The following is a 21,794-nucleotide window of genomic DNA, read 5'->3' as shown; positions in this document are numbered from 1 at the left end:
GTAAACAAGACAGATGCTACATTACTAGAAAGGGCTGAACATTGAGTACCCAGGTTAAAATGCAGCAAGGAAGATTAATCCATTACTAGACTGTGTTCTGGAAGTTTCTCCTCATCAGGTTTTGGTGATTAATGGAAATAAGCATTTTCTTGTCTTTTTTCACTTCTGATATTGACAACTAAAATCACTGACACTCAATATGAAGTTCAAGTAAAAATGTGTCCAGAGATCTCATAAAGAGTTGTCTCTGAATAAAGAAGGTAAGCATGTGAAGAAAAGAACTTCTATGACCTTGCTGATGTGGTACTGCTTAACAAATTCTGAAATATCTTAAAGCCAGCTATGTTTCTATTTAGTAGGCAGTTCCTGACTGCCAAAAATACCAGTGTCCTATACCAACACTGTAGTCTTATAAAGGAGCATAAAATCAGTGTAAAGTTTGACTCTGGCTTCAGTTTTCAGAGAAATAAATCTGAATGATTGCACCCTATATATTTGAAGTTTAAAGGGAAGAAGTGCCACTAGGTCTGTCATATACTGAGCCTCCTCAGTGAATGAACAAAACTGCTCAGTGCCTTCTGTGTGAAGCAGCCAGGTATCCCAGACAGAAGATGTGTCTGCTGCTTTTAATGATGGTTAGGTGGTGAATCATTCACTGGTGGTCTCACACAGCAACCTCAGCAGTGCTGCTGTCATTAGTGGTAAATGGCTGCTTAGGTCTGTGTGTATGTATTGACTTGGAGTTAGATATTTGACATCTGATTTCCTTTCCTCCAACAGACTAATTCACTGAGGACTATGCCTTAAAATCCCAAGGGGGGAACAATAGTCTGGATTTCCAGATGCAGTTGAAGGGATGGGTCCTGTTGGGTACCTCTGGCAGCAGAGCCCTGAGAACTGGAGCAGCTACTGCAAAGTGTGAAGTGTGACTACGTAACAGTAGCACAAGTAACAATAATTATATAACAAAAGTCCTCCACTAACATGCTTCCATATTCCAGAATAATACTTCCACTCTAGGAATCATAATTCCATACTGAAGTCAGTGTTGCCCAACAGCACAAGCATGAAAATACCCAGACGAAAACACTGAGGTTGAGTCTTAAAAAGTGTGAGGAGAGTAACAAAGTGGGGCATATGATGACAAGTGGAATTTGATTTCAGTAACTGCAATGCCCCTATAAAAACAGTGGAACTACTTATACATTTTCTCCAAGTTATAATTAGTTCATGGAAATGATCTGGGAATAGCTTTGACAGTGAAGTCCAAAATTTTGTTCAATGGTGTGCAACAGTGAAAAATAATACACTAAATATATGGAAGAGGATGAATAATAGATAAAACACATTACACAGATCTTCTAAAATATGCAATATTAGTCATCCTAACTAAAAAGGAAGCTTTAGAGTTTCTATGTCACATGAAAAAAAGCTTAATAAGATTGGGACTGTCTACTAAAGAAAAAAGAGGAAAATAAGGTTGTAAACACAGAGATGAATAGTAATGCTTGGTACTGCCAAAGGAGATGTGGAAGACTCAATTCTCTTCCTCTAAAAGAAAAGTAATATATGTTCAATGAGACTGAAAAGCAGTATTTTCAAAACTGAGACAGGAAGTTCTTCATACTATGTCTAGTTAGCAATGACACTGATTTGTGCAAAGTTTGCAAGAGTCAAACCCACCTGACATTTATAGGAGTAACAAAAGTGTTCAATTAGTGTGAATATAAGAGTTATGCACTATACACAATTGCTCATTTCATTGTGAATCACTGCTGAAATTTTCAAGTGTGACAGATGAATTTTCAGATGTGCACTACACATTTCTGGTGTCCACCTCTGAAAGTATTTGGGCCAGTCATTGTTTTAAACAAGTCTGGCCAATGATAGTGATTCCTACATTTCTGAGGTTTCTGTTTTTTTGGCAGGTAAAACTAAAACTGGAATTGCTTATTGAAGAGGAATAAGTATCAGCAAGGCTCCTCTTGTTAAGTAGCTGTTGTTTAGCAGCAGCCATTCATCCTACCATTTTGGAACTGACCCTGCCCTATTTCCTTATTTTTGCCAATTTGATACAGGTTTCCATGGGAACAGAAGCAGGACTAGCCACCAGCTGAGTCAATCTCAGCTGCTGGCTCCCAGCTCTCACGTTTTGTTCTGTTTCCTTGGAAACTGATGTCAAATGAAAGAGAGAAGTAAACCAGCATTTACTCTTTAGTATTTACTCTTTCCTTGGACCTGTGCTAGATCCTCTGGACTGGTGAAAGGTTTACAGATGACTTTAATGGCCATTCATTTTCCTTCTCTCTGGAGCATCTGCCAGCCACCAGAGTGTCCCAGCAGATGCAAGTAAGAGTTCTCAGTTTCAGCTACCCCTGTGGGCCGCCTGCTGGGAGCTACAATGGCAGGGTTTGAAAGCAGGCTACAAATTTCAGGAGACATTTGGCTCCCACAGTCTGTAATATTTCAAATTGGAAGGAAAGAAATTAAATTTATTTAAAAAATAGTAGGGGAAACAGATGGGCATAACGATATTTAGAGAACAAATTGACTAACAAGCTCTGACCTGCATTAGGCTGAACACCCCCAGGAACTACTTCAGCCAATTAAATTCTTCATTTCACATTGCACATTTGACAAAGTTCTCTCTAATCCAGCTGTTAGCTGACTGAACAGCACAATGTAAACAAAACCCTATAAACACATCTCTTCATGCATATATACATATGCAGAAAGAGAAAATAACGTGATCCAATTTTTTCAAAACATCATAGAATTTACAAAAAATCTGCTTGAGCTCTTGAATTTGAAACAGACATCTTTACCAACTCCATACCTATATAACTCCCATGTTATCATGTGAATACTAACACCCCACCCCATCCCAGCCCATCCCACACTCCTCTGTGAATAATTTTGGACCAAAGTATTTTTCAGTCCCTTCAATAGCAGTGTTGTTATGAAAATGGATGTTAAAGAAAAATATCTACATCTGTGCCTTTGAAGCCAAATTTTCACATAAATTTCATTTTAAAAAATGTAGGGACAATGCAATTTTAAAAGACAAACGTCTGTCCTAAAAAAATGTGTTGTATTTGATGACCACAGCTCTTAGTTAACTAGTCCATCAGGGTATAGCTTCGTGCTCACATTGGACTTTCATACATAAAATATGCACTCCTTCCTGAGTATTCTTTACATCCCATCTCAGTTATTTTTGCACAACTCTCACTTACCATTGACCTTGCATTACTATTGGGAGTAACTTTTAAACATGTATCTATGCATAGCTAAATTAATGTACAGCCCAAATGAAAGCTCAGTGGTATTGATTTCTTCAGGTTCTAGGAGAAGTCCCACAGAAAAAACAATCAGACACCCAGGAACAATATTTATTCCTCCAGTCCTGTTGTACTTATATCCATACACTGAGGATATACTCAACATATCTGGGTGCTCAGAGGTCTGTATCAAAGCAGCTGATTTTGGTCTGGGTTAGCTATTTAAATAAAAACTTTAGGCAGTTATAATTGTTTTAAAGCCAGACTCCTCTGTTCTATTCAGAAAGATGTGAGATGTACTCAATTTATTTAATCTATTTATGGGTTTCCTCTAGCTGAACTTAAATCTATAATTCCATCTTCCTCTCTAACAGAAAGAGTTTACATCACAAACAAAACAACATTTATTTTTACTGCTGCAGCTGCTATAAGGAAAGAGCATTTCACTTTATGTTAAGCTTTGCAATGTCTCTCCCGAATTCTTCACAGTCAGCCCTCTTTTATATTTTCTGAAATAATTTGATATAACCTCTTCTACTGAATAATACAGGTACCAGAACAAAGACTGGGACTTGCCTGAAGGACTCTACTGGCTACATGCCTCCTTACTTGAAAATTAATTTTTATTTATTTCTGAGTTCTGTTTCCTTATTCTAAAGGACTTCATACCCGTTTGACGGCCTCCCTCTTATTCCATGTCTATTTCCTTTCTGTGAGAGCCTTTGATGAAAGAAATTGATGAGTCCTTTTTTTGAGACCTAGCTGGCTGTGTCAGCTTCTATTCATGTCTGCTGCCTTCTTCAAAGGACTTCACTAAGTTTTAATGACTTGTTCCTTCACAAGTGTGATGTCAACTCCTCCTCAGTGTAGCATATCAATTTCTAATCCTACTTCTGATTATAATTTTTATAAGTTGGCCTACTACATGAACTTACAAGTTTAAGGTTTCTACTTTGTCTTGAAAACATGGCAAGATATTTGCAACATTTTGCTCAGATATCAAAGCAGTTCTGAACTAATGATTACATACTGTAATCTATCAGTAGTTTGACAATTATTATTTTGAATTGCTATAGAAAACCTGGGAGAATAGAATCTTTTCCCATTGATTTATTTCTGATCAGTTTCCCTATTTCTACCAGCAACTCCAGTCACTCCTCAGTGAGTTCATCAAAAGGGTTCTAGCACAGCAATCTCCACAAATCCTTCAACTAAGAATTTTGCTGAACAAAGCAGCAAAGCAGTCATTTAATCATTCTACATAGCCTTATTTTCTGCAAGTAATGATCTTCTATTCTGCTTAAATATTATTCCCAAGATTCCATGGAAATCTTGCTGCTACTGGTATTTACAGAAAGATTTATTATTCTTTTTCATTCATTGTAAGATGCTTTTTTAGACTGCTTTATTGTCTTCTACATTTAACTTACCAGACCTTATGATCCTGTGTATTTTCCCTGTCTGGATATAATTTTATTTCTTTGAAGGATGTCTTCCTGCTGTTTTGTCATGCTGAGTCTTTTCTTTTTCAAGTGTTACTTGATGTGTGGCAGGAATTTACTGTGTCTCACATATGAAGTTTTTAATACTACCTAAACCACCTGCAAAGATTTAACTCTCTGCAGTTTTCTCTTTAGCCTCTGTTTAAGAAGCTTCCTCAACTAAATGTTCTTCTGCTTTCTGAAGCTGAGTACCACTCTACAGAACTTTTTTGGCTGCTGCTTCTTCAAATCTACCAAAACTAAGAATGATTTATTTGTAGCTATGGAAAACTCTTCCACATAGAAAGACTTTGGAAAAGATTCTGTGTGCCATTCAGAATGAAATCAAGGGTTAATTCTCTGTCTGTGGGTTCTCTAATCTGTTGAATTACAAATGAGTTAGGCTGAGCAGCACATTTGTCCAGTTTAAATAACCATTTTTTTGGTTTTGCAATGTTTATGAGTCCCTCAACAGATCAATCAAAGCTGACCTTTGGGCTTGTGTAGTAATATGTGTCTGGCAGCATTGTTATACACTCGAAATACATAGAAATTCTGTCTCACTCACTGAAATTATTAATTTGGTAGTATGAATTGACTTTAACACTGCACTACTCTGACACTGGTATGGCTTACTAATGTTTCTTGCATATTGGTATTTTTGTTATTCCAACATTCTCATATATATATATATATATATATATCTTTCTGCATTTTATGTTTATGTCAGTGTTAGAAGCCCAAATAGGACATGCTCATTGATGTCTTTTTCTCTTCTGTGTCTTCTAAAATGGCATTTTGTTCAGATTTTTTCCTCTATTTCACATTTATTACCATCCCAGGAAAAATTAGGCTGAAACCTTAAATACTTGTATTCAAGATATCAGAATGAAGTTTATTTTTAAATCTTGATAATGCTATCATTAGAATGCATAAGAGGAAACATCACAGAAATAACTACTTAACTGTCACTAAGACATCAACGAATGCAAAGGCTGCTGCCCTGGATAAATGTTTTAAAATTTAACAAGAAATATTGGCATCCAGTATGCAAGGTACTACTTTCATTGAATCTAACATTAATGCAAGATTTTTTTACCATGGGAGTTATAAGAGGTAGTCCATTTCCCCTAAAAGTAATTATTTATTAAACACTATCACTGTCTACTTTCCAAGGCTACAAAGATCCAATCTGTTTCATAGATATTTATGTTGGGAGAAGATAAGCCAGTCAGAGGCTTTCAAGCTGAACTCTAGAGAAAAAGAGTTACTACACCACAGAATCACAGAATATTCTGAGTTGGAAGGTCCCCACAAGGCCCACCGAGTCCAGCTCTTAAGTGAATGGTCCATGCAGGACTGAACACATGGCCTTGGCATTACTAGTGCCATGCTCTGACTTGCTGAGCTAATTATGAGCAAGAGGTGAGTGTGAGTGCATGTGTACACATGGACCCTTTCAACTGTACTAAGTACATAATTGAATCATGATATGGCTATTGCACAGACTCCACTTTCTGAAGGATTTTGCTGTTTCAGACTGTGGTTTCATTCCAACTTAGCTGAGCAACTGAAATTAGAGTGAGCTGGTTTCCTAAACATTTTTGTGGCTGGATTCTCTTCGGCTAAGAGTGAAGTTACCCTGTAGCAGGTAATTTAAAATATCTGTATTTAGATAAAGGGATAAACTCACTCTGTGACCCTTCACTTAGAGGAGACACTGCCAGAACCTCTCCTCCACACAGCTGGCTGTTTCCAGCAAATCTGTTGTGGTCCTATGTCCTTAAGAGATGTATCTGCTCAAATTTGTCAGATTTGACTGAAACACAAAGTTTGTTAGGTAGTAGGAAAAAAAAGTCACACAGAGCATCCTAGCACATAATCATTGCCTGCTTAAGAAAGCAAGTAAAAAAGCAAAAAACAGTGGAGCCTTGCAAAAGTCTTCTACAGCTGCATCCACAGAAGCACCATAATTCCTCATGGGCAGTAGAGCCCAAGAGCCCAGCCAGTGAGACAGTGAAGGAAGGATGCACTGCAGTTCACAAGACTGGGAGAAACAGTCTGGCAGGAGCCTAGCTCAGATCTGAGCATAACCACACAGCATTCTGATTATGACAAAAAAAGGTGAATCATGATGAAAAAAAGCAAATTCCTAGTTCAGCCTAGGAAGAACTTAGTGAGAAAGAAAGTGAGAGGTCTCTCCAGTGGTCTGAAAAATTACCAAAAGGAGAAATGTTACAGACAGTGCAACTTGGAACACAGCTGAATAGAAGTAACATTATGGATTAATTCAGTTTGGGTTTTTTTACCCTGTTACTTGAAGTTGAAAAGCCTTTTGTGTCACCAAATGCTTTTACATTATATGGCACTCAAGCCTACAACACTCTTAGGAAATGTACAGAAGGACACTGTTACAGTTCTGCAAATCAACGTGGAGTTAGGGAAGTTTTAACATCGTCCCTGCCTTGGTCTTTAACATCTTTGCTTTTATCCAGCAGTTTTATTGTCCATAAACCATAAACTACTTCCCCTACTGATGACTGGAGGGTCTGGATGCTTTGTGGTTCCATCATTAAAACTTTTAACATGGTGTCTTATGGCAGCCACAGACGTGCTTTTCCTAAAGAAACCATACCTGTAGGGTGAGGATGCCAGAAATTGGTCTGAAAACTGACACATCCAACATTCCATACAATTTCTGCCTTCTGCAATGACCACAGAGTCTCAAGAAATGCCTTCAATTTCCCTTTTTGTTTTTAAATTTAGACTGCTTATCCTTAGCTTATAAAGCATGGACTGCATGGACTTTGCAAACAGCTCTAGAAAAGAAACCTGGATTTTTAAGTTATGGGTTTAAGAACTCTTTTAAAGACTTCTTGATAATTTATTGCTGTTCTTTCATTAAAATGAAGTATTTTGTGAATAATAGTGAACAGCACAGGACATTACCCAGTATTACCCTTCTTATCTTGGTTCCTTTGATTGATGTGTTTATGAAGCCACAACTGACAGAGGGCCACCTGATACAAACCAAATGCAGAACTATCACATAGGAACCTGATGAGTATTCCTAAACTCAAATTGTTCATTAGCTAGAACGACTGATTGCATTCATGAATTTGGAGCCTACATTTAGTTTAATCTTTATCACTTGGATTAGCATTAACTGACAGAAATAATCCCTTTAAAATTATTTCACAGAATCAAGTGGGGCAAGAAATATCCACTACAAAATATTCCTGAAATAAAACAGAAATTTGCCACCAGTAGTATTTACAATGTAGCAAGTATTTTTTAAATACAGAAAATATAATATGTGCTCAATCAAACTAAACTAAAGAATTCACCATTACACTTTAAAAACCTGAAAATTAAAAAATAACATAATAATAGCAACAACAACAATAATAATAATAGCAGCAAAGACAATTGTCATTTATATTTACACAGGAGTTTTAGAGATCTGAAGAGGTGTGTTTCAGGAAAGCAAATTGCAATTCACCTCACTGCTTTTATAGTAACATATTTTACGCACATAGTTTAATGAATATATTTGTTAGCATGATACTTTTATTTCCTTCCCACCCCAAATCCATTAGCTTAAAAATGTTCTGTGCAACTTACAGTAATAGCTAAGAGCTCTAACAGTAAGTTCAAGTCAAAGGGACCAAAATATCAAACGTTTTCATGTGTGCATTTGGTGAATGTCACTTTGCATGGGCTGTATAGTTCCAGGAGAATTTCAGTTCTTATGCAAAGTTCAGGCAACTGGTGTGCAGCCCCATGGTCTGGGAAGCCCCAAATGTAGAAAAAACACCAAGGTTTTAGTGTTATACATTAGAAGATCAAAGAATATACACAAAAAAGTTCAGATGGAAATTGCAATCATTCAAAACCACAATAAATATTATTTTTCAAATATATGGTATCTATGGTTTAACTTCGCAGTTACTGCTGCTGTCTATGGACATTATACTCAAGTGAATCTAGTAAAACTAAGTATCAGGTCTTTAGTTTAAACTAAAGTAAAAAGTAAAATTCCTCTCTCTGAGATTATTTTAATTTGAATTTGTGACTATTTGTCATAACATGTTTGGGTTTAGATGGGCAGACAAAATGTTAGCAATACTGACAACTGAAATATCACTTACAATACAATTGGAGCAAAATGAAGTAAACAAGGCTCTCAACAAGCTGCTATGGCTTCAAGCTATACAGACACAGACCAGAAGTTTCTCCAAAAGACAAATTTCAGTTGCATTTTCTATTTTTTATTGACAACTATATTAGCTGGGAAGTTTTTTAATCTCTAGGGAATGACTGAGACAAATCTTTTAGACTCTAAAATGATTTCTTCAAAGAAATCACTTGTAGTTTAAGAGGCATTGTTCTAAGGTATCTTATACAAATTCTACCAAAAAAGTAAAATCTTTTCCTAATAAAATTCCAGAACTACACTGCAAAGTAAGATCAAAGTAAAAATGGTATATATTTTCTTGCAAATGTTAACATCAGAAGAGAAAATTACTGTTCTTACAGATTGCCAAGAACTGGAGAAGAGACTAACACTTCTAGATTGTCCTCGTATAATCTAGTTTTCAGATATCACCAGTTTCCATGTTGGAGGCAATAAACTCTCAAACAATGCAAAATCTATATGCAGATAGATGTTTTTTTTCCTAGGTATGGATTGTTGCTGCCATGTTTCTTGCTGTCAGTTTATCCAGAAAGTTCTAATTCAGCTTCACTTCTAGCAACCAACCAGAGTGTTGGAGAGTGCATACACCTGGCATTAAGCTATTACCTCCTGTCTATCATAATTGCTCATGTGACCTTTCTGGGAATACCATTAAAAGAGGAACAGTCAGGATGGGTGCACACACATAAAATTACTGCAAATAAATATAGCAGCAAGTAACATAATTCCTGACCATCTCCACAAAGAATGCAGTCTAAGCAGTGACCTCTCCTGCACTTATCTTGAATGAGCTCTTACTGAAATCCACTAATGGGTTCTGATAATCTATTATTTATTGCAACAAACTCTAATAGAGAGTCTTAGCAGAGGACTCTCCTGTGTTTACAGCCCTTGCAAATAAAATGTCTCACAAGCGACAGAAATGTGGTACCTCTACATACACAATTTGTTTTGGTTGCAGTTGTTTCTTCTCTATTTGGTTTTAAAAACCAGAACCCTTCCTCCCCCAAAATACATGACTTGCTTTCATTTCACCTAATGCATCTTTAGCTTAATCTTAAAGCTGTAGATACTGATATGCAACCATAAGTATTACTTGGGCTTGAGGACATACCTCCATGTTATACTTTTCCACTGTCCTCCTCAAAGGATCCACAACCTGCCAGCAAATCAGGATGCAAAGATCAATCAGTAGCATCCCTCCAACTATCCCCAGTAGTTTCTGGTCTTTAATGATCTGGAGAGACAGAAAAAAAAAAAAAAAAAAGGAAAAAAGAATCAGGGAGATTCCCATGAGCCACAGATAGACCCTGTACAGCTTTATTCCTATATAGGGAGAAAAACACAGGTTGCTAATAACAAAGGTTTTTAACAATGAACAAAGAAAAGAAATATAGAAAGATGAAAGCAAGGCAAATTATTTTAGTTCATTTCATGGTTGTTAGAAGTATCTGAAGTACTTTCCACCTTCTAAAAAGACTTTGGGAGGACTCTTAAACATTTATATTGAAGCCTGGGTTTAATATTAACTTCTGGAAAATGAGAAAAATATATTCTAGGGAGCCACTGCTGTGTTTATGCATGTAAATGTAGAAACTGTTCATCAGTCTCAGAGTAGCAGGCATCGAGGTAGTTTTCACTAAGATTTAGTGCTCACTCTTTCACAACCTTCTTGGATGTGGAAAACACAGAAGCCATCAAAAGTTAATTTTGGAGGTTTTCTGTGTCTATGTGTTTAATATTTGCCCCTGTTACCCAGGGAGCAGGAAGGAATGATGTATTTTTCCTGTATTACAATGGTCAGAGGCCTAAATGCACATCCAGTGTAAAACATGCTTTTAATTTTGCTTGGGGTTTAGGTTCAAAAAAAAAAAAACAAGAGTTGTTGATAAAAATAACAATCTAAACCATGTATTAGTGTCTTTTATAACTGCATGCAATCCCTATGACATTTCTACTATTGTACACATAGCAACGCAGAAAAAATACACTTCAATTACATTATTTCAGTTGCAAAGTTGTAAGCATGTTGGAAAATCGGGCTTAAATTAATTTTATTTCAGTGCTCTTGAGTGTATGGTCATGGTTTCTTAACTACTATCTACCTTTATTACTAAGAATATTCATCCAATAGTCAAAAGTTATTGCCAAATTGCTTTAACATGGACAAATCCATGGACATTTTTTCCCCCAAGTTTTCATTCTGGGAAACAGTTGACTTAATCCGAATGAAATATTAAAAAATATTAAGTCTGAGGAGCTTAATAAAGTTGTGATTATTTAAGTTCAATTTGATGAAATTATTAGGATTTTGAAAATGCATTAAAAAGCCAGAAGTGTCTGCTAATCTTAATAGGGGCAAGGTTAGTATTCCTGTGGAGAATAAATTGTATTTGCATTACATTCTTATCAAGCTGAAGAAAATGATAAAAATGACAAAAAATTTGAAATAATGGAAGAAGAAATTTAGAAAGTGTGATACATTTTGGTGTGATACATTTTGTATTTTGAAAGATGTTTTGGCAACATTGTGAACCACTTTTTGCTAATCTGCTGGTTTATTGTATAGATAATTTGGAATAAACTAAGAATAAAATAAAGGCTGGAAATCAGAATGAGCTAAAGGACTCGATAGATTATTTTAATTTCCTAAGTTATGTGAATCCAGGGGCTACCATTGCCATAAAGGACTGGAATGTGATGCTTTCCAGCAGCAATGAAGTGGTACACCCACCTCAGGAGAGACAGCACAGGTGTGTCTGGAGAGGGCAGTGAAGGGGGAGGGGGGCAGCTTTCATGCCTTGCTGCTGGATGATTGGGCAAGGAAAACTTTGCAAGGAAAAGGTGTCTTGGTGTGCTCTGCAGGGGAGGAAGGCTGTTGAAATGTTTCTTCATTAAGCTAAAATGAAAGCAGGTACTAAGCAAAGATTCTCAGATACAGCGTGGTCCCTTGTCTTCTTTGGGAAAACAGAACTATATCTGACCTTTTAGCTGCTTATCAAGTGGCAATCTAAACTGAAAAGGAGCAGGTTAGCCTTTGTTTATACTGTCCATGGGTTTTTAAATCTCTCTTCTAATGCCTGCAAACAGGCATTGGGTGAAACATGCCTAGTACTACTCCTAGTATGGGAGGGGAGGGGAGGGAGGGGAGGGGAGGGAGGGGAGGGGAGGGGAGGGGAGGGGAGGGGAGGGGAGGGGAGGGGAGGGGAGGGGAGGGGAGGTGAGGGGAGGGGAGGGGAGAGGGGAGGGGAGGGGAGGAGAGGAGAGAGAGGAGAGGAGAGGAGAGGAGAGGAGAGGAAGGAGGAGGAGGATGAGGGAGAGGAGAGGAGAGGAGAGGAGAGGAGAGGAGAGGAGAGGAGAGGAGAGAGGAGAGGAGAGGAGAGGAGAGAAGGAGAGGAGAGAGGAGAGAGAGGAAGAGGAGAGGAGAAGGCGAGGAGAGGAGAGGAGAGGATGAGGAGAGGAGAAGGGTAGAGGAGAGGAGTAGGAGGAGAGGAGGAGGAGGAGGAGGAGAGGAGAGGAGAGGAGAGGAGAGGAGAGGAGAGGAGAGGAGAAGGAGAGGGAGGGGAGGAGGAGAGGAGAGGAGAGGATGAGGAGAGGAGAGGAGAGGAGGAGGAGAGGAGAGGAGAAGGAGAGGGAGAGGAGGGAGAGGGAGAGGCGAGGGAGGAGGAGAGGGAGGGAGGGAGGAGAGGAGAGGAGAGGGAGAGGAGATGGGAAGAGGAGAGGTAGGAGAGGAGGAGAGGAGGAGAGGAGGAAGATGGAGGAGGAGAGGAGAGGAGAGGAGAGGAGGAGGAGAGGAGAGGAAGGAGAGAGAGGAGAGGGAGGAGAGGAGAGGAGGAGGAGAGGAGAGAGAGAGGAGAGGAAGGAGAGGAGAGGAGAGGAGAGGAGAGGAGAGGAGAGGAGAGGAGAGGAGAGGAGAGGAGAGGAGAGGAGAGGAGAGGAGAGGAGAGGAGAGGAGAGGAGAGGAAAAAATGGGGAATGAAGTCCATAGAGAATTTGGATTTAGAAATGCTTGAAATGTTGACATATTAACTCAAATTTATTTTATTCCCTCTTAAATGGCTAGGGAATTTATTGGCATATTTTAGTTGGTCTTCAGTCTTCCTTTTTAACTGATGTAGCTTATTTTACCTAAGTTGGCTGCTGAACTATTATGTGTTTAGCCTTTCTCAGTAGCCAGTGGACAAGGACAAAAGCATTAAAAACACAATTCATCCCACCTATCCTGGGTAAGATTTAGGGTCAGAAAAATTAGTGTTCTGAAATATGAACATCCCTTCCTCATTCCCCACCCCCCATGAGGAGGTGAAGACAATTAGCTTCAGCTAAAAATATGCATTTGACAAATTAAAAGCAATGTGAAAGCATCTTTCAGAAAGACAGAAATATCTCTCTCTGGTCTCCTAAGCCAAAAAGGTTCCTTGAAAAAAATCCAAAATATTTTATCTTTCTAATTAAAATAGTGTACATTTTAGCAAGGGTAGGCGAGCAGCCCAATGTCTTCCATATTTCTATGGACTATCTTCATATTCAAAGTAAAGTTGCATTGGATTCAGATTAACCAACCCTTGGTAATATTAATCAGGTGGGTACAGCAATGCCAGAAGCAAACGTGTGAAAGGATATTATCAAAAGCAGTAATACTGATAATCCACTCACAGAATCAAAATAAATAATGTCCTATTCATATCACATTAGCAATATGATCATAACACTTCTCCTTGCTCTAATACATCTTTCATTTGTATCTGTCCTTGCAGAGCAGTATTTTAGCTCACTTGTAAGTTTGGTAACCCTTTTTTGGACAGGTAGTTATTAGAAAAAATTGAAGTAGAGATACAGCAACAGTGGAGCTCTTACTTGGATACCTCTTGGAATATTTTTTCCTGCATTACTCTGCCCTTTTCTGGACAGAAGGGGAGTTGTATAACAGCAGCTGTCACTGGCAGCAGGTATTATTCATCCCTTGCTTCTGCCAGACAGCCAGGAGGAAGGCAAGCAAAAGAAAGCCCATAAGATAACCTAAGTGACCTACACTACCATGATGAGCTCTGTCAAACACAGTGGAAGTGCTGCTGCTGCAGGGTGAGAGGACTGAATGCAGGGCAGCTGGGGCTGCCACCCACGCCCACCCCAGCGCTGGACTGTCCTCAGCAAAACCACTGTTGGAATCTAGCTGTGATGCAGAACTCTCCCCTAGAATGTTTGCTTTCAGAACAAAACACTGTTCAATTATTTTTCACTTCTGCCAGTCATTAGCAGCTTGTCCTAAAAGAGATTTGCCCTGAGAAATGCCACTAACTAACAGCATTTCTAAGAGGCTTGCTGCTCTCCCCTTCCACCTGCAGGAAGCTCAGCTTTCCCTCTCCCCAGCCATCACTCCCACCCACTAGAACTCCTTAAGTTCAGTACATTCACTCCTTGGGAAACACCAGATGCACTAAAGGAGTCTTGACTCAGATCTTGCAAATCCGACAAATTCTCTGTCTGGCAAAAGAAAGTCATGAGCTACTGAGTTTCCTCACTACCAAAACCATAATTTTTCTTTATGAGAAAGGTTCTCATTTTTTCCTTTTTCATTTTCCTTCTAGCAAACAGTAAAACAGCCTTTGGAAAAATACATGGTAGCTAATAAAATCCATTTTTGCAAGTGCTCCCGAATCCTCGCTGAAGCCAAGCTCTCACACAGCAGCATCTGTGAGTCATATTTTCTACCATCTGTGATTGGATAGGTGAATCTGTCTCATCCTGGCAGATCTGAACACTGTTATAAATGCCATTGCCACCAGTCTGGACTATATATCTGGATAAGAAGCAGTCTGTCCTCAAAACAAATTCACTCAGAACAAAAGCTGGTAGGCCATTTTCTTCTGAGCAACATGGCTGTATGAGCAAATCAAAATTGTTCTGGAAACTCGTGACCATGAAGAGAGATCAAAGTCCTTACTCTCCACAGGCCTTGCTGTCTGATCACAGGAGTTAAAAAGCCTGTCTAAAACTCTGTGATAAAGTTTCTGCTCATGGAAATTCTTGAGGATTTTCTAGAACTATCACAGGCTGTATCACCTGCCATGATAACTTCAACTGTCCAATTGGTTATTATTGCACACACCTTTTGTTGGGCTTTTTAAAATTTGTTTTCTGGAGGACCCTATCATCTACTAGTTTGTGGGATCACCTGACAATTTGGCAATGAAGAGTAATTAAACATGAGATTTGTTTTTTATAGCTATGGCTAAGGAAAACTTTCTGTTACTTCTTATCTTACTAGAAACCAGCTCCGAAAATGTTTATGTCATAGACCCTAAAGCTGAGCTCCATTCTAAATCATGAAGAAAGAGTCTTACATATGAAGACTTACCCTTTTCTCCAGAATGTAACATTAGTTTTGTACTCTGATTTCCACAAACAACTTTCCATCACAAATGAAGACTTAATTTACTCCTGTCTTTTCTTCAGCGTTTGTTTCCTTGTTACCAGGTCACCTCCCTTTGTCAGAATAAAATGTCTTTAAATTTAAAGCTGTATTAGCTAAATCTTTGTGGTTTGTTTGTTTGTTGGGTTTTTAACTGAATTCATAGAAACAGAAAGACTAGGAGTACTTTTGCATTTATTCATAGGTTTTGATAAAATATATATTTTTTTCTTTTTCATTTAAGATCCAGGATTATTTTTATTTAAGAAGGCAATTCTGGTTTCTCTTATGCAGATCAACCCTGTCTAGTCTAGCTGGCAGAGTAGTCCCTTGCCTTCTGGCACTAGTTGGATAAACACTTAACGTTATTAATTAACCTTTTTTTTTTTTTTTTTTTTTTTTTTTCAGTTGTTTCTTCCCCAGACTCCTGGGATGGAATCTGTAGAGAGAAACTCTTTTTAAAGGATCCCTCTGTGAAGCCTCCTAGACCTTATTAATTTAAATGAATATCACTGACATCCATTATAAAAATCCTCAGAAATCTGAAACCAAATATTCTTCTCCCTGATCCATACAGAAATCCTGCTGACTGGTGTCCTCTCTCTGAACTGGAGGGAAAAGAAAGAAAATAGAGTTTGCAGGGGAAAAAAACCTGTAAGGTCCGTGAGCTTGCAAAAGGGACCATAAAACCACTCATGAGCTTGCCTTCAGAATAGTCTCTCCATTGCATAAACTGAACTCTCATTTCTCTCAGTATGGCTCTCACCTTTGGCTTGCTCCCCTACATTAAGTGCATCAGCACAAGTGGGATGGTGCCAGGAGGCTGGGGATGCAAAGTCAGTGGTGGATGGGTGAACTTTACCCTATGTGGGCTGAGGGAGATTCTATCTGAGAGTTATTAAAGCCATTAATATTTTAGAGAACTATAATGTAATACATTCTTAATTTCTATTGTGTAATGGAATGAGAAAAAAGGACCATTGAAAACACATTATGCATTGTTCCCAATAACTCCACAATGTTTTTTTCAACAGCTATTATGAGTACTTCCTATAATAGATTGTATGATTAGTATTGGCAATGCCTCAAGCTGCAATTACATTAGTTTCAATTGGGTGAATGCTAACATTTGAAAAAATATGTTGTAGTATTAAGGATTTTGACCAGTAGTAAGTCACCGGGAGTAAAAAGCTAACTTTCATTGTCTTAGAGGCATTTTGACTGATATGATGGAAGATTTGTATATCTACTTGTAAGTTTTAAAAAACCCACCAACATTTCTGTTTCCTGTGAGGATTAACTGTGATACCTGTAATCCAAGAAGTTGGTGACTACCTTTCAGGATAGGGGAGTGTGTGGTACTCCTGACAATGATGGACAATTGGATATGCTCAAAAAGCACTTGGCTTTCAGAATTAAATAGCTACAGCCACTAGCTTGATAAAGCACATATTTCTAAAACAGGTTTCTTTGGTGACTCCTACTTAGGATAATTGCATCATTGGGCAGACTCCCTCTCCCAATAATGCTATTAAAAATGTGGATGTGTTGATTCTATGCCCTGCTGCCAGGAGAAGCTCTCAATTAGAAGACACCTTTCCTCTTTTCCAACTCAAATATAAAAAAAGTGGGAATGTCCTAGTGGTGATACTCCCTAGGGGAAGCAGAAGACAGAAACTTTTCAGAGGTTAGGGATAGAGAGAGATTAAGTGATATGTCAAAAAAAAAATTATAAAAACCCTTGTTTTGAAAGTCTGAGCCTCAGTTATGACTACAATGCACTAGAGAATTGGAGAAGTGACTGTTTTATTAACACTGCTAATCCCACCATAAAGAGCACACAGAGTGATATAAAATGACTATTTTTCACAAAACTCTTTTGAAAGGACAAAAATAAAACAATGCTAGTCTATAAATTGCACTAAGAAATCCATCTTGACAACATTAGAATCAACTACTCTTGCTGGTGTTCTGGAAAACAGTCTTAGAAAGAGCCTCAACATTGTGTTAACATCTGCTCACAACCAACAAAGCAAGATGTGCTACCTTGAGAAACCTGCATATCTCTCCAACACAGAGGTCAAATTCACCTCTGAGAAAAAATGCACTTGGGCCATAAAAGTAAAGAACTTTCTATGAGAGGTGTGAATTCTCATCTTTGGTGTTGAAAGAAAAATCTTCAGGGAAAAAAAAAAGGTGCACCAAGTATTTGAATGCTCAAGAAGAAATATTGTGATTTTATTTGATATAACACTAAAATACCTAGACTTTAATATTTTCCTTAATGAAAAATTCTCTAGAAAAGCATACTTCATCATTACCAAATAGCTGGGAACATCAATGCACTTGATTACATTTACAATCCAATTTCAAGCTATTCAGGAATAAATTGCTTCATACTGTATAGCAACATGTTCTTTATTTCCCTGTCATCCAATAGTCTCATAATACATAGAAATTATGGTTGTAGCACCATTTATGAGCACTTACATTTCACATTGAGTTTTCCTTGTTTTTGTCACTACTGAGGTTTACCCTTGTCAAACTGTACCATGCAGAAATTTCCATACATAAATTACTTCAAAAGCAGATTTTTCTCCTAGATGTACAGTTCATTAACGCAGCTTCTTTCTGTGACATGAGCTTGAGATTTAGCTTCAAATTCCATATTTATATGAATGTAAATTTTAGAAATGTGATTCCTGTTATTCCTCAGTTGGCATTTTGACTGATCAGCTCTTATGAAAACTAAGATACTTATTTTTCATCTGGCTTTGGATTCTAAGATTATACTGACTATTTTTAAAGCTTTGGACATAAAATTTATAATTGTAGCTATTTGGGGAAAAAAAAAATCAAAATAATTTAGTTTCCACTTATATCACTTTAGGAAGTACTGTATCTATGTATTAATAAAGCATAAGCTATACCTGAATAATTTACACTGCCTTGTAAGTGTCAGAGATTACTTGTCCAGTGGTAAATATTCATAATGAAAAAAAAATCCTAAACATAAACAAATTTCAAACAGTCTTCTTTCTTACTCTCAAAGACTGAACAATAACACTGAATATTTCTTTAGGTATCCATATGCTGGTTCATTTTCAGCAGATGGTCCTTAATAGATTGTTGTACTGTTGGTATGGTTACCCAAAGCAAATTTTTGGATCTTGACACATCTCTTCTCCAGACTTATGATCTCTCATATATGTTCAGTAGAATACAAGTGTATCCTAGGGGAAATCCATCATATAATTTTTGCTATACACATAAAAAGATCTAGCGAGATTTTTATAAAATATCCTGAAAAAAATATAAACAGACTGAAAACTGACCTGGAAATATATTTTATAACAGAATTTACAGAAAAAACTGATTAGATAATACAAACTGCATTTATGCTAATTCAGAACTATGTCTACATAGGATTTAAATGAATAAATGAGATGCGGCCTGTGATATTCTGACCTAAACCCTCTGTCAACGTAATCTGGAGAACTTTGCTTCATCTATTTTTAAAAGATTAAGATAATGGGTAACTTTTTTTAAACCTCTTCAGGGCTTTGGGGAGGAAAAATATAGATTGTACTAAATTCCAAATCTATAAGTGGCTTGAAAAACTTACAGAAAAGTTCATGGCTAGAGATGACTCTCATGCTATAAACTTCCTCACAGAGGTTTTGGAGTGAGGGATGGGGATAGCAAACAATAGACACAAGTTGAGAAGGCAGCAGCACATGAACTCATAACTGTGTATCCTCCAGCTGCTTTCCTCTCTCTGCTCCCCCCTCCAGGGATACTGCAATGACAGGACCTGGCAGCCTCCCTGCAGCTGGCACCTGTAGGGGAGGAGCACACAGCCAGCTGCTGCCCACCCTGACCTGGGGATGAGGACTGGGCACTGCTCTCAGTAGCCCATGTGCCCTGGTCCCCAGAGAGAGCCTGGATGGCTTCTTACCCCTCTAGTTTTCTATACACCCGTTTTTGAACCATTAAATGTATGAGTTATGGAGGTGAGGTGGCCAGATTTGTGTGAAGGCAATGAGCTAAAATGTCTGAGAATTCCTGCGTTGCTTCACTCAGGTAATAGATCTGCTTCTCAGAAACAAAGAAACAAAAGAATAATTTCTGAAAAATATGCCCAGAGAGATTTCTACAGCAAAACAAATAATTCTGGAAAGTAGTTATTTTTCATTTGGCATTCAACCGTCTTAAACATGAGACCACCTTTCTCAAAACTCCTACATTTTTTCATTATGCATATTTTCTAGTTTAAGTGAAAGAGATCTTAACATAAAACTGTGTCTTTTACTGCACATTCCCATTCCATGCCCAGAGCAGACTGACTACCTTTATTTCATGACTGGCATCCTGTAGGAAGCTAAGGCTTCACTGGTGTCCTAATAATCTGCATAGGGGAATAAGTGTACATTGTAGAGATCCTAGCAAGCTGTAGCTTTTCAATTATTGACTTTTTAGCCACAACATAAAACTTTTAACATTTTCATGAGCCCATTCTTCATAAAGAAAATGGAAAGAGGATTCAATTATAGAAAGAGCTGCACACATCAGCAAGAGGAGCCTTTACATCTTTGCACACATCATCAGCTTGAGCTAAAAGAGTCACTAGTAGCTATCAGAATCTGTACAACTGCATAACAGGAAGACAAGGCACATATTTTGCCTGTAGGTTTTATAGATACATAGCAGTGGAAAAAAGAACAGTAAAATTCCAAAATCCTGTGTTCAGATTTTGTGCTTTGCCCACACTTCTTGCGCAATCATTTTGGCTGGTTCTAATCCCAAGTTTTTTCTTGTCTCTTTCTCCGTTCTCATTTCTGCTTTCCTTTCCTAGACTACATCCCTAATTTTCAGGCCTCCCATTCTGCCTTTGAATCTTAATCTCATTTAAAACCAGACCCAGTCTTCAATTACAGTTTGCCACTTAAATACCTTACTCAGGCTCTGCATTCCATCATAGCCACCCTTCTTGATCATTTCTTAGAGACCTTCCTGCCTTTACTGTCCTTGAAATTTAGTTTCCAAGGGAATTTTAATTCAAATTCAGTCTCCCTCTTCAATATCTTTTCCTAGTATATAATCCCAAATTGTTGGTTTTTTTCTTTGTGCTTTTTTTCTTTTCTTTTTTTTTTTTTTTTTTTTTTTTTTTTTTTTTTTTTTTAAATCTGGAGAGGCTTCTGTCTTGGAGGCATTAGCAGCAAACCTAGTTACTCCTCTTCGATCTCTTTCCTGGTCCCAGTCTCTTGGCCCTGAAGTTCCCTTGCACTGCCAGTCTCCCTTCCCCACCCTACTGTCAAAAACATAATTTGCAAAATCTCCTACCCATCTTTGTAAGCCATGAAGACCTCAGCTCTCTTCAGTAGTCTTATAAGGACCTAGTAGAACAAATGAATGACAATGAGTTTGCCAGATGGCAGTCTGAGAGGCACAGCTAAGTCAGGTTAGCCTGATAAGTCATTTGTGTCTGTTGTGATTGGTTGTAGCTTTCTTACCCTGTGATCTTGGTAATACAGAGAAAACCTTATGAATTATCATGAAGGAGAAGAATAATGTTGGCAAAGTTATAGCAGCACAAGCCTCAAGATAAGAGACTGCTGTACATCCCCTTTGTCATTATATTCTGTATTTATCTTGTAGCAACTTTGTCAACATGAAGACATATGCCACCAGAAGTCTACAGTGGTAGCAATAACTGAGTAAAATGGTAATATTTTCAGTGAAAACAGAAGATAAAAACATCCCTTCTCTGATGCCACAGTTGAAGAATTAAGTCCAAATAGACAAAGCCAGATTGTACTCTGTTATGGGTAAGATTAGTTTATCATGGCAGCATCAACTGAAATGTATTGCACTTTCAAATACAACAAATGCAACATGGCAACACTGTGACCTAGATCATCTTCTGCTTTACTGTAGCCATCTACAAATGGCCAAACACTTGTCTTTGTAGGAGCAGAATTTATAATATTTATGGAGGCTTTAAATCCCACTGCTTTGAATTTCTTACTATTCTGGTATTTATCAGAAGTGTATGGGCTTTATTTGACATGCAGGGGCTGTGCAGGAGCAGTCACTGTGCAGGACTGCTTCAACACCCCCAAATACCCAAGATAGTGCAGATCCCATCAAAACAGACACCTTCTCATACTTCTAAATTTACCAGGAGCACTGGCTTCTGTAAATGGTTCAGCTAGCTAAAGCTTCCCCAGGACACCACATGCTCTCCTGCCACTGATATTCTCCTCTTCTTATCCTCTGCCAGCCCTCCTGCTGCCAAGGGAAACAAAAAACCAGTTTCCACCTCTCTCTGAGCAGCAGACATTCTGCAGCCCAAAACAACAGGAAGGAGACGTATGAAAATCAGAATTGCACCTCAATTATAACTGTTATGGGTATTTTTA

General features: G+C 38.0%; 1 protein-coding gene across 1 annotated transcript in view; it reads right to left on the bottom strand.

Moving 5' to 3' along the window:
• GABBR2 (gamma-aminobutyric acid type B receptor subunit 2) overlaps window positions 1-21,794 on the bottom strand; it is a 446,541-nt gene that overhangs the window by 117,703 nt on the left and 307,044 nt on the right. The window contains exon 13 of the mRNA XM_079301095.1: window positions 10,075-10,197. Within this exon, the coding sequence (XP_079157221.1) occupies window positions 10,075-10,197 (123 nt within the window). The remainder of the gene's footprint in view (window positions 1-10,074; window positions 10,198-21,794) is intronic.

This window comes from Erithacus rubecula (assembly GCF_903797595.1).
Source record: "Erithacus rubecula genome assembly, chromosome: 3".
Classification (NCBI taxonomy): domain Eukaryota; kingdom Metazoa; phylum Chordata; class Aves; order Passeriformes; family Muscicapidae; genus Erithacus; species Erithacus rubecula.
The sequence above is the reverse complement of the archived record's forward strand: the minus strand, read 5'-3'. Positions and strand labels throughout refer to the sequence as shown.